The sequence below is a fragment of the Protobothrops mucrosquamatus genome, unplaced genomic scaffold, assembly GCF_001527695.2.
Source record: "Protobothrops mucrosquamatus isolate PMUCROS unplaced genomic scaffold, P.Mucros_1.0 scaffold959, whole genome shotgun sequence".
Classification (NCBI taxonomy): domain Eukaryota; kingdom Metazoa; phylum Chordata; class Lepidosauria; order Squamata; family Viperidae; genus Protobothrops; species Protobothrops mucrosquamatus.
In genome coordinates, this window is record NW_015387203.1 from 213,189 (window position 1) to 225,529 (window position 12,341).

The 12,341-nt window shown below is 37.0% G+C and overlaps 1 protein-coding gene across 1 annotated transcript; it reads right to left on the reverse strand.

The window, feature by feature from the left end:
• Positions 1-2,647: 2,647 nt before the first annotated feature.
• SPTY2D1 (SPT2 chromatin protein domain containing 1) lies at positions 2,648-11,961 on the reverse strand (the record flags this gene model as incomplete). The annotated part of the gene is given in 5 exon segments (XM_015819619.1): positions 2,648-3,977; positions 6,103-6,180; positions 6,829-6,994; positions 8,063-9,508; positions 11,847-11,961. Coding segments are annotated over 5 exon segments (1,902 nt in total), but the record flags the coding sequence as incomplete, so codon positions are not given.
• Positions 11,962-12,341: the final 380 nt, after the last annotated feature.

Sequence of the window (12,341 nt, forward strand, 5' to 3'; positions counted from 1 at the left end):
GCAAAAGCATAGAGTTTAATTGAACCGGGGGGAAAACAGTTATGCTTAACAGTTTTTACCTGAATTGTCACATGTTAAATATAATAAATTTAACAAAAGCAGAAGATGGACAAACCCTAAAAATATCCTCAGTTATATCTAACACTTGATTGTATCGCTCTGACTCAACAAAATAAATAGAAATCCAAACATAGCTATAAGAAGTTATTTACTTAAGTCTCTTTAAGATTATTTTCTTTCCAGTGTTTTGGTCTCCTGCATATTATAGAAATGCACTTTAGTTGTAAAGGTAATTAAAGTTACATAAGTGAAAAAGCCAAATAAGTAGTTATATGAGAGTAAAAAATGGGAAGCTTATAAAAATAAGTTTTTATACATTCTTATAAGATTCTACTTTAGAGAGAAAAAAAATCAAAATTATTTACTCAGGCTTTTCCTGATGTACATTTCTGTTTTCTGGTTAATTTTCTGCTGTAAAAAGTGTTAAGTACAACTGAAACATATAGAAGACAACTATAAAATGAAGCCTTCATAAATACAAAGTGCCCTTAAGTTTTATTTAATTTTAATAAACATTAACTAGTTGTGCAAAGCAAGGCCTGGAAGGACTTGATGTAAAACGACTTTATTTCATATTATCAAGCTGCAACACAGCATCTTTGACAGCAGAATTAATTCTATATATTTTTTTCTTCCTACATTCATAGAAAGGTTATATATGTTAAAAAAAAGGCACATCTTCCAACCATTGATCAAAATCTGCAATTCAAGCTAGAGTTTTCTGAAATCACACAGAATGGATGATTATTTGAATCTTCTTCCTAACGGCTTCTGTCAGTTGAAATGGAAGAGTGAGAGGGCATTCTATCCCTTCACAGCCTCTAGAATTAATGTTAGGAGACTCCAGAGTAGATTGTGGGAACATATGGGGAATTGCTTTAGGACAGGGGTAGGCAACCTTGGCTCTTTTATGACTCGTGGACTTCAACTCCAAGAGTTCCTGAGCCAGCATGGAATTCTGGGAGTTGAAGTCCACAAGTCATAAAAGAGCCAAGGTTGCCTACCCCTGCTTTAGGAGTAGAGAATGATTTAATATCATGAAAAATGACATATTTCAGTTGTTCCATTTTGCTTTAATATTCATACATCTTAAGAGAATCCTGTTGTACTCTACTTCCCTTACAAATTCACTAGCCAATTTTTATAAGTTTTTTTAGACTGCTGTAATTCTATGACTCTCAGTTTAGTTTTAAAAATGAAAGATATTTTCCTAAAGTGAAATAATGCAAATAGACAATTTATCATAAAAAGAACATACAATTTTGGATGCTATCTTTGGAACACCAGATAACTTTGCCACACTATATCTAATGTAAATTTTAATAAGCAATGTTCTTACTAAAAGCAATAAATTAGATAAAAATGAAGAGGTTAGGTTAAAGGTTAACTTCTAGTTAATTATCTTCCAGTTATCTTCTACATGACAAATTACATCCAAATATTTAAAAATACAGTAGTCTTGAATTAAACTTGCAGTCAAAGCATGCGGTGTGTATTGGGGAGATTCTTTTCACAATTCTGAACTAAACACAAGTTTGTTATTACACATTTTTTGCTAAGTCAGAGGTTTGTTGAGGACATCATCTACATAGATATCAAAGAGGCGCTGAGGAGGATTTCAATACTTCCACATTCAAATTATAAAATGAACAGTAACTTGGTCATGTTTCAACAGTCATTATCTTGGATAAAAAGATACATGAGTGCACCTGAACAAAGTAGTTTTTTATAATATACACTTCTGTAAAAATAGCACTAGTTGATCACAGTAAACCAAAAAGTAAGAACTCCTGTTTTGCGTGCTAATTATAGCAATCGCTAAACTATTTCATTTCAGCAAATACAATGCCTTACTAAATTGAGAAAAATAAGTTTCATAAACAAAAATATCCATTATTTTCTTTGTATTAATTCTGATGTTTGATCTTTTGTCATATTTTAATAGCTGAAACCATCCTTTCCTGATCAAGATTTTATCTCCTTGTGATTATTCTTTAGTACGTTCTTTCCAGAATATTCAATTTCCAACTCTCTCTGTAATCTCATAGACTTAATTTTTAACTAAATAAATTTTCTTGATAGAATTCCATGATGTGTTAAGAAGTATTTAGACTATTTTTATTTTCAGTGACTGCATTTTCCATAGTTTCTTCATGAATTAAAAAACATATTGAACTGGATATTCAAATATTAAACTGAAACTCCAAAACACAATTTTTATAGAACAGAATGATCTGAGATTCTCTAGAAACTATGAAATGAATATCTCTGTTATTGTGCATAGCTTAAAATCACTGTGTAACCAAAGCTTTTTAAAAGTAAAAACAACCACTTGGTAAACCATAAAATGTTGTTTTCTGTTAAGAAATCTTTTCAGCAATCTTGTTAAGCAGTTACACGAAGCAACTAGAAAGATGTTTATATTTACTAAAACGTAGATAGCATCTGAATAAATACAGAAATAAACTCTACTGGCAGGCTTTGCAGTTTTTATAAAGCTTGCAGTTAACCTAAGAAACTTAAATATTTAAATTAAATCACAGATGTAGAGGTGAGTTATAAACCAAGGCAAACTAATCTTTTCCAAGATGATTTATTTTGATGACTGGCAATGAAGTTTTAGCCCCAAGTATGCGAACAAATCATTTGGTCACATTTCTTACTAAAATAACGTCTGAACGCCACTAATAGAGATTTTCTGCGCTGCAAAAGAGAAAACAATTGGCTTTCAGCGATACTTCAACCTGATGCACACAGAACCAGAAGGGGTTCTGAATTCAAGAGTGGAGAGAAATAGCCCTGGGTTGAGTGTCAGCAACACATCTTTTCAAGGGGATAGAAGGAAATTCATAATGGCAGGCATGTTGCTTCTGTCTCATTTCTTCATACTGTTTGTTGCTATGTACTTATTTCCATGATGGTTATTTGCAGGGAACATCATCTTTCTATCAGCTTGTGATGTCAAAGCTTTGTAGTATTAGGGTTTGGTTGTTGTTTTTTTACATAATCTTGTCAAACAGAAATCAGAAAATGTTAATATTGCTTTCAACATCATTATCAGCTACATTTTTAAACCTGTGCTTTATAGGAAGAGAAAAAGTGACTTAAGAATCTTGACTCAGGACACAATCTCTTTTGAAAGATTAAAAAACATAAACATTTTTCTATTTGTATGGAATGAAAACAGACTGTATTGTTATTAGGGCCCACTAGTTGCAAGCCAGTGCATAGTCAATCAGCAGTCTGCTGGCATCCTTGAATTACTTTACATCATAGCATAATTAATTTTCATTTTTATTCCAACTAATATTCTCCATTAGTGCATTTATTTGTGTTTCAGAAGGGGAAACCTGGCAGTTATTAAAGGTCAGTATTTGAGCGTCAAACTAAAGAACATAATTTTGGATCCAGAGTTGCCTCTCTGTGAGCACAGAAAAATCATTTCTGTTCATGATAAGGACTGGGTTCCAATAAAAACTTTCTGCTGAAGGAAAAGGCCAGACCAACATTTTCTCCCAATTTCCTCTTTTGAGACAGTCCCAGTAACTAATTCCCATCCTGGAATTATCCTGGAAAATATCCCAGTATTCCCACAGTGTGGGCAGTGGTGCTGAGTGCTGAGGAAAAGCAAAAAACCATATCCCAAATTTTCCTTCTCCAAGGCCTGCAGAACTTTGCACCGTAAAATCTGGCACCAAGTCCTTATTTCTATATGTCCATTTTCTACATGATTTCTTATTCTTTCATATGCAAGTACAACTAAAGCTAAACTTTGGAACGAATAGTAGAGTAACAGTAAACCAAAACTGTGGCAAATTGGCTAATGTGTTTTCAACTTCTTTGTTTGCTTCTTGCGTTTCAATTCCTCCTCTTCACGTTTCTGTTCTTCTAGATCTTCTTGCACTCCAAGTCTCAAGCTAGAAAATAAAGTTTTAGTCACCATAAAATTTAAAAATTAAGAAAAACAACAATTTTAAAACCAACAGTGGGATCTAAACATTTTTATCAAAATGAATTCCAAGCAACAACTCTTTCTTATTATGATTGCTAGTTTACCTTCATATCTGAATAAGTTTTTTTCATTCTATGAAAGAAACTACTTTTCCTGGAATTGAACAATGTTTGAGCATGATATAATTATGTTACCAAAAAAGAGTAAGATAGAAAAGATGGTCCTTATCTATGAAATAGAGAATGTTTACATAATAAAGAAGACAAAATTCTGATGTTAGAACAATATTCAGAAAAGAGAGGAACAGTTCACTGCTGCTCTACAAAAGGCTGCTTTCTAACAGAGCTATAGCAAGAGTTGTGGCTACAGTAGTACTACCATTACTATTACTATTAACAATACATCCCGGTTACCACTTCTGTATTGCTCTTAGTAATTTGCTGCCGAAAGACTCCTTTCCACTTCCCATGCACTCAGATCGCATCATGAAAATTCATGAACAAAATGTGATAATTTAATGCTTTGAACTTTGGTCACTTTTTTTTAGTGTTACAATAATGACCAAAATATGTGGTTTACCTCTCAACCCTTCCCAAAAGCCAAAGAAAGTCACTGTGTCACCACATCTCTTGTGGGTCTCAGTAATTGAAAAAAAAATGCATACCCCAAACGCTAAAAGTATGCCCATCTGTATTATACCAAGCGAAGGCAAGTACGATGAAAACTATACCACAAAATGGTTTCTACCACAAATGGTAAAAATTAAAATATGGAATGATGTAATTTCATTATAAATTCTCATCCTACACGTTTAGAACATTCACACATTCTGAACAAGACTTTCCTTCACCTACAACAACTACTTGCCGGTATCTGCTCTCCTGCAACAGAAAACCAAAGACTTGTAACTAATATGATTGGGAAAGAGACTAGAATTCTAGTTCACTCATTTGCGAAAGTAATCTCCATTTCCTGTTATTATGATTCTGAAGTATCAGTGTTTCATAATGGACATTCTGTGTTTTATAAGGGATATGACTGAGGGATGAGGTTATTTTGCTCTAGGAAGAAGAATATACTGCTCAAGATAGGGAGAGGCACTGCTTTTACTCTACAGGTAGTCCTCGACTTACAACAATTCATTTAGTGACCGTTCAAAGTTACAACAGAAAAAAGTGACTGAAGACAGTTTTTCACACTTGTGACTGTTGCAGCATCCCTGTGGTCATGTGATCAAAATTCAGATGCTTGGCAACCGACTCATAATTATGACGGTTGCAGTGTCCCAGGATCATATGATCAGATTTTGTGATCTGCCAAGCAAAATCAATGGGGAAGCCGCATTCACTTAACAACCGTGTCACTAACTTAACCACTGCAGCGATTCACTTAACGGTGGCAAGAAAATTCATTAACATGGGGGCAAAACTCACTTAACAAATGTCTCACTTAGCAAGATAAATTTTGGGCTCAATTGAGGTCGTAAGTCCAGGACTACCTGTGTTTCCCTTCATCCTGCAGTTTCGTGCCATTGCTTGATCTCAGAAAGCAAACAGCAGGGCATCTACCAATAGGGACAAGAAGTAGGAAGCAGCTGAAGCAAGAAGGGAGAAGACTTTGAAAGGAGCAATCTTTTTTCTGCCCATCCTGAATGGCCACAGTACTGCTTTTTTCTTGTTGCTGAAGAAAGATAAGAGCATGGGGGGGGGGAAGCTGCAGGAGGAGGAGGAGGAGCGGGTGGGCAGGTGGCCAGACAGTACACAGAAGAAATCAGACAGGTAGGCAGAAGGTGGTGAAATGTATTAGAAATGAGTGAGCAAGCAGTAGACAGCTATACTGATTGGATAAAAGAGACAAAAAAGACAGCACTCTTATGTAATGTTGTAATAGCTGATGAAAAAGTACCGACCGATCTGCAAAATGAATATGTTGTGACTACTGTTTTTGCACTGAAGCGCTATGTAATTTTACATAATGTGAAAAAAACCCTCAATTAAACTATGACTCTTTAAAATCATTTTAACAGGCTTCATTTTCAACGAAAGACTTCACAAAAATATATGAGTGATTCAGATAATTTTAATCTTTACCTTCTGGCTTCCTCTTTCTGCTGTTCTTTCCAAGTACTTTCCATGTAACGTAAGGCATAGTCACTTTCATCTCTGTATCTAAAAATAATGAAATTAAATGCAAGGCTGTTTATCTAGCAGAATTGTTTTGCCTTGCACAATATTGTTATTTCTTGGACTGAAGTTCTGGGGAGAAGATTTAGAGCATGCATAATAGAAAGGGAGGGGGGAGACAAAGTTCTGTTAATATATGTGGCTTTCTTTAGGTAACAGTGGACATCATGCTATGTAATCAATATTAATTATTAATTGCAATAAATAAAATAGAAACATGCCAATTAATGTTATAATTGCAGCTCTAAACTAAGCCAGCGTTAAGCCACAATATAGTTATCTATCCTTTCCCAAGGCAAGCAATTAAGTATCTTGTACTTATATTACAACAATCTCTTTCCATTCTGCTAAAATTATTGCAAGCCACATAATAAATATTCCCTGAACTTTCTGACTGTCGTTTTGAAAAGAGGCATTCACTCAATACAATATAGAAGAGTTACTGATAATTTTGGCAGACATACCATTTTCTTGTACAGTTGTTGCAGGCAGAATAGTGCCAATGATGTCAGTTTAAAAATGCGTGTGTTACTTTTTCAAAAACCTTTTATCTATGTTTATAGAAATTCATGTAAATGATATGATTGGTATAAATAGACAACAGTAAAATTACGTTAAAGCTTATTTTCTCACTTTGACCGATCATAACCAAATATCTCTTTGATATGTTTCGAGATCTCTTCTTGAGACTCTCCTTCGTCATCAATAAAATCTTCCATTTCAGAATCATATTCTTCTTCATCTTCAAACTTTCTTTTATAGCTACTGGTAATAGGTGGAAGAGATGGTCTTGGAAAACCTAGGGCAGAAATTTAAGACATTTTCTATAGAGACTCAACTCTTCATAAATTGCCTACTTGAAGGTAAAACAACAGTCCATACCTAGGACAGAGGACGGGCATGAGAAAATTCTATCTCTGCTGCAGCCTGGAAAATCCTAAAGCACACTGGCTGCTCTTCTCTATGCCAAGGAGATTTGGGGCTTGTCATTTCTGCTGCATGCATAGGACTCCTAGTTGCTTGTACTGCAACTGCCCAAACTGAGAACCACCCCAACACACATGGAAAGGCTTCAGGGTAGATGCCGTTGGCATGCAACAACACAACCTGTCAGATGTTTTCAGGAACACCCATTCTAAAAACTTACTGAAGCCAGCAGAATTTATACCCAAGTCAAGTATTAGGTTAAGAGCAGTGTTTTTCAAACTTGGCTATTTTAAGATGTGTGGACTTCATCTCCCAGAATGCCACGGCCTGCATCTTAAAGTTTTCAAGTTTGAAAAGATCGGGGTAAGAGAGCTCTTATTTTGTGGGGCAGAATATTTTTGAGATGCAATTTTAAATAGTTGTGTTGAAGTCATCTCTAAATACATACATACATACATACCATATAAAATAATCCGAACACCAGGATAACACTAAAAACAAAACTGTTTAATTAAAAGCTGAGCCTTTCGTCGGTCAACACTACCGACATCATCAGAGCGTGATGACCGACGAAAGGCTCAGCTTTTAATTAAACAGTTTTGTTTTTAGTATTATCCTGGTGTTCGGATTATTTTATGGTATGGATTTACCCAGGATTCGCATTTTTAGCATAATTAGAGACCATACATACATACATACATACATACATACATAGTGCTTTTTTTCTAAAAAAAAAAAAAAAAAGGTGCCGGAACTCACACACGTCATACAACCCGCCTTGCCTACCCTACAAGGTTCCATCCAAAAAGGTGCTGGAACTCCGTTCTGGGCGTTCTATGAGAAAAAAAGCCCTGCATACATACATGCATGCATGCATGCATACATACATACATACATACATACATACATACATACTTAGATACACAAACTTTCAAGATACCTTGTGGGGGAATCCCAGGTCTATGATTAGGAAATGGCCTCATTCCATTCATCTGTCTTGGAACCAGATTTTTGGACGAGATTGTTTCCGATACAACAGTACACTTTGGTTTTAGAGATCCAGCTGTAGTCATACTTGGCCGACCTGGTCCTAAGCTGCTATCCCTTCCAGGTCCAGTGTTTACATTGGAATTTGGCCGACCAGGTCCTACGCCTTGGCTACTGCCTAAACATACTGGTCTTGAAGCAATACTTGGTCGACTAGATCCCATGCTTAAATTATTACTGGCAAGTCTAGGTCCTGTGCTTGAGCTACTGCTTTGCTGCCCTTGTCCTGAGCTGTTTTCTGATCTCCTGGGTCCCATGCTACGTGATCCATGCCCAGGAATCAAACTGCGGCTTGGCTGCCCGGGGCCTGAATTCAAGCTGCTCTTTGATCGTGCAGGAGGTCCTCCTGTGACTGAAATGTTGCTTGCTTGCTTGGAGCTGGATTTTTTATAAGTTTCTTGCTGGGCAGAAACCACACTAGTCGATTTTATATGGGTGCTATTTTTTTTCAAACTAAGTTCTTTATTAGATGATTGTCGGAGGGTTCCGTTTGCAGCTGTTTTCAAGACTACAGTTTGGGACTTAGATCCAGTTTTTCCTCCTCCATTGGGTGCAGGTTTAATGTGATTATTGTGATTATTGTGAGGAGGGCTTTTTAAAGGCCCTTTGGGTATAGATTTTACTTTTTCAGCATGGCTTGCTTTGGAACTAGATGCCAATTTTGAAGGTTTTTCACTTAAAATTTGCCCTTTGGTTTTCTTATCTTTATTATATTGTGAGGGAACGTTTCCTTTTGAAAAGGTGGGTTTGTCTGTTGAATGCTTGCTAGCTTTAGCATTTACTAAATCCCTCTGGGAAAATTCCTTTTTGGAAGAACCTGATGCAGTTGCATGTTTCATTTCTTTCTCTGATTTCTTTTCTTTTAGTATAATCTCTTTTCTGTTTCTCTTCTCTAAGTAGTCTCGCTCTCTTAATTCTTCTGCGGTCATTGGTCTTTCTTCAGTCTTTTTTAGAACTTTTATTTCAACTGGCTCGTACTGTTTTTTTTCAGCCAGCTTTAAAAGATCATTAAAATTCATTGCTGGAGGTGCACTTTTGGCTAGCACCTTTGGTTTTTCTGAAAGTTTGGGTCGTTTCTCTTCATACTCTTCTGGTTCCTGCTCAGACTCTGACAGATCATAATCTTCTTCGTTCATTTCATCCTGCGTCCTACAATCTGTGCTTTCAGAAGTTCTACTTTCATGTGCTTGCTTCTTTTTAGGCTTCTCGTCAATAGGAATGCCATTATAGCCATGAAAATTATCCTTTGTCCGCGAAGCCATAGCTCTGGCTTTTCGGTCATGTTTCATTTCCACACGCCTAGCCAGGAGGCCTTCTTTTCTTCTTTTTTCCGTAAGAACTATAAAGAAAAAAAAAGCTTTAGTATATCAAAAAGGCTCTGCATTTGGAAATATGTGTCTTGCAGATGTAGGTTGAAAATTTATATTCTAACTATATATTATCTAAATTATCACACTACAGATTCAGCTTACAGGAATTCAATAGGAAATAACACCACAGATTTTAACTGAAACGTTTTCTTTAAATAAGAGGGCTGGTACCCAAAAAAAACTGTCCAAGAGGCATAGGTTTCAATTACGCACAAACTTCTCACTCTACTTTGAGACTAAGAGGACCATTAAGGAATAGTTCTGTATTAAGATATGGGAGGACCCGCTGCTCTGAGCAAGTGCAGTAGTTCTTGTTTTACAACCATTAATTCAGTAAATGTTCAAAACGGCAATGGCGCTGAACAAGTGGACTTTGTAATGCTTCTGCAGTCACATGATCAAAATTCAGGTGCTCGGTAGCCCACCTGCTACACTTATGACTGTGTGGTGCTGCCACTCTTCCCACCCATCTCCCTTGTGGATCTAGGCCAGGGGTAGGCAACCTTGGCTCTTTTATGACTCGTGGACTTCAACTCCCAGAATTCCTGAGCCAGCTTGGCTGGCTCAGGAATTCTGGGAGTTGAAGTCCACAAGTCATAAAAGAGCCAAGGTTGCCTACCCTTGATCTAGGCCATCCTGCACAGTAGTTTTGGCAGTAGTGCCAAGGCTGAGCCTGAAATAGACGCCTGGGTCTTCAGCAGTCTTAGCCAACCGCCCCCACCCCCAGGGTTGACATCAACCTTAGCACTTTTGCTTCCACTGAAGGGCTTCTCCAAGGTGTACAAGGCTTCCCCATGATCTGCAAGGCACTGCTCATCTTCAGTTGTTTTCTCCAGCCGCTGAGAGGTGTGTGCAGTCTATTCAAGGCAGTACCAGGCCTTCTCTCCTAAAGCCACCTTACACTTTCTCCAATGCTTTGTGTGACTTACCTCACAAAAGGGTATGAGGGTGGTGGCAGGTGGTCTGAGACTGCTGAAGGCCCCAGGACCCCTATTTTAGACCCAGCCCTGGGCACTGCCACCAAGTGCTGCATGGCAGGCAAGCTTAAGCTTGCATTGCATTGGGACACCTCCACTTAACTCACACATGGTCTGCGCAGACCTCCTGGGGCCTCCCCACTATGGTGGATTGGACTGGTCAGGATTCCCGAGAGAGAGAGAGAGAGAGGGAGTACATTCCAAGAGTAAGAAACAGTTCAGTTCATATAGTTTGTGTGGGAGAGAGGGTGAAGACACCCCCTCCCTAACAGTTCTCTGAGTTTAGGCTTGTGTAGAGTGGTTTCATTTTGCAAGATTCTGTCTGGATGCGTGGAACAATAATGAAATATACTTGGAAGAATCATCATGAGTTTTGGTTTTGGGGGCCTGACAGCTCTCCCACTCCTTATCTAGGACTCCATCTGCTTAATGACCAGAGGTTGTGGTTGTTGAGCAAAGTGGTGATAGGTTATCTTGCTTAATGATTGCTTTGCTCAACAACCCAAGATTCCGGTCCCAATTGTGACTGTAAGTCAAGGACTACCTGTAGCTCTTTGTAAGATGGCAGAAGAAAATCAGTACACTATTCTTTTTTTAACTGTATTTGTTTTTGCTTTTAACTGTATAATATCGACACTACTTATCAACTTACTTCTAATTACCTGTATATAGATACAAAACTAAAATTGTTATCCCAGAAAACTGGTCTTGCCTGGTGTGCAATGCCCAATGAAAACACACACCGAGGTGGAGATCGCAAAAGACTTTATTCTGCATAGAAAAAGGCCACAGGGGGATCACTCCCACTAGGCCTGTGCAAAGACCACACCTTAAACATATTTTTATAACTTTACTTGCTCTTAAGCCCCATAAATCATATCCAAAAGATCAACCCATCTTCATTCCCTATATTTAGCAAATTGTGTATATATTTTAGCATAATCGTCACTTACACAATTCCCAGCATTTGCTGTCCCCAGGTTCCTTTTTTTTTTAATGCGGTCACCTTCTTCCATGACTACTTTTGGGGTTTCATCAGAGCAACCATTCCTGAGGGTTTTACTGACCGAGTCACTTTCATTACCCCTTATATTGTAGCAACTGACTGCAAAATGTCTGTGAGGCTAAAATAAGAATTCCTTGCAGATACTAAGGAACAATAAACAATTTTAAAAAAATCCGTTTTGTTACTGCTTCAGTGTCAAGAGGACACCGAATATGTAAAAGTAAGGAAAGCATGAGAATGATGTTTCAAAAGGAAGGCAGAAAAAAGTTATTCTCAAGAATAACTAATAACAGCCTTTACAGAAAGAAAAATACTGAGTGATACCCTTTTTCTTCTGTTCCTCTTCTTGCCTTCTGAGAAAGGCTCGCACAGCTGCTGACTGCACACCTTTAACTTTTGGATCCTTTTTGGGAGGGCCAACTGCCAAACTGTACCTCTTCTGCAATGAAACAAAAGTTTCACAAAGATGAGAAACAAATACGAACTTATTGAGCAACTGTTTGCAGCTACGTCCAAAAGGATTATTAGTACGCAAAAAATTTCTTCATGCATTTTAGAGTAAGAATTACTTTATGAACAAACAAAAATAGAAATGCAAGGTATATAGACTAACAGAAGAAAAATTAAATTCAGCTCTGTATCTCAACTTTATATGGAAGAGATTTTTAAAGATAAAGTACTAAGGCAACAAAAAACATAATATAATATAAAATGACAAATAAACAGGGACATTATTTCTATTGGACTGTAATTAATACCAGCGACTGAGTTCCTTTTTATAGGGTTTGAGATTTTATCAAGAAAAAGTTCCCTTAAAAG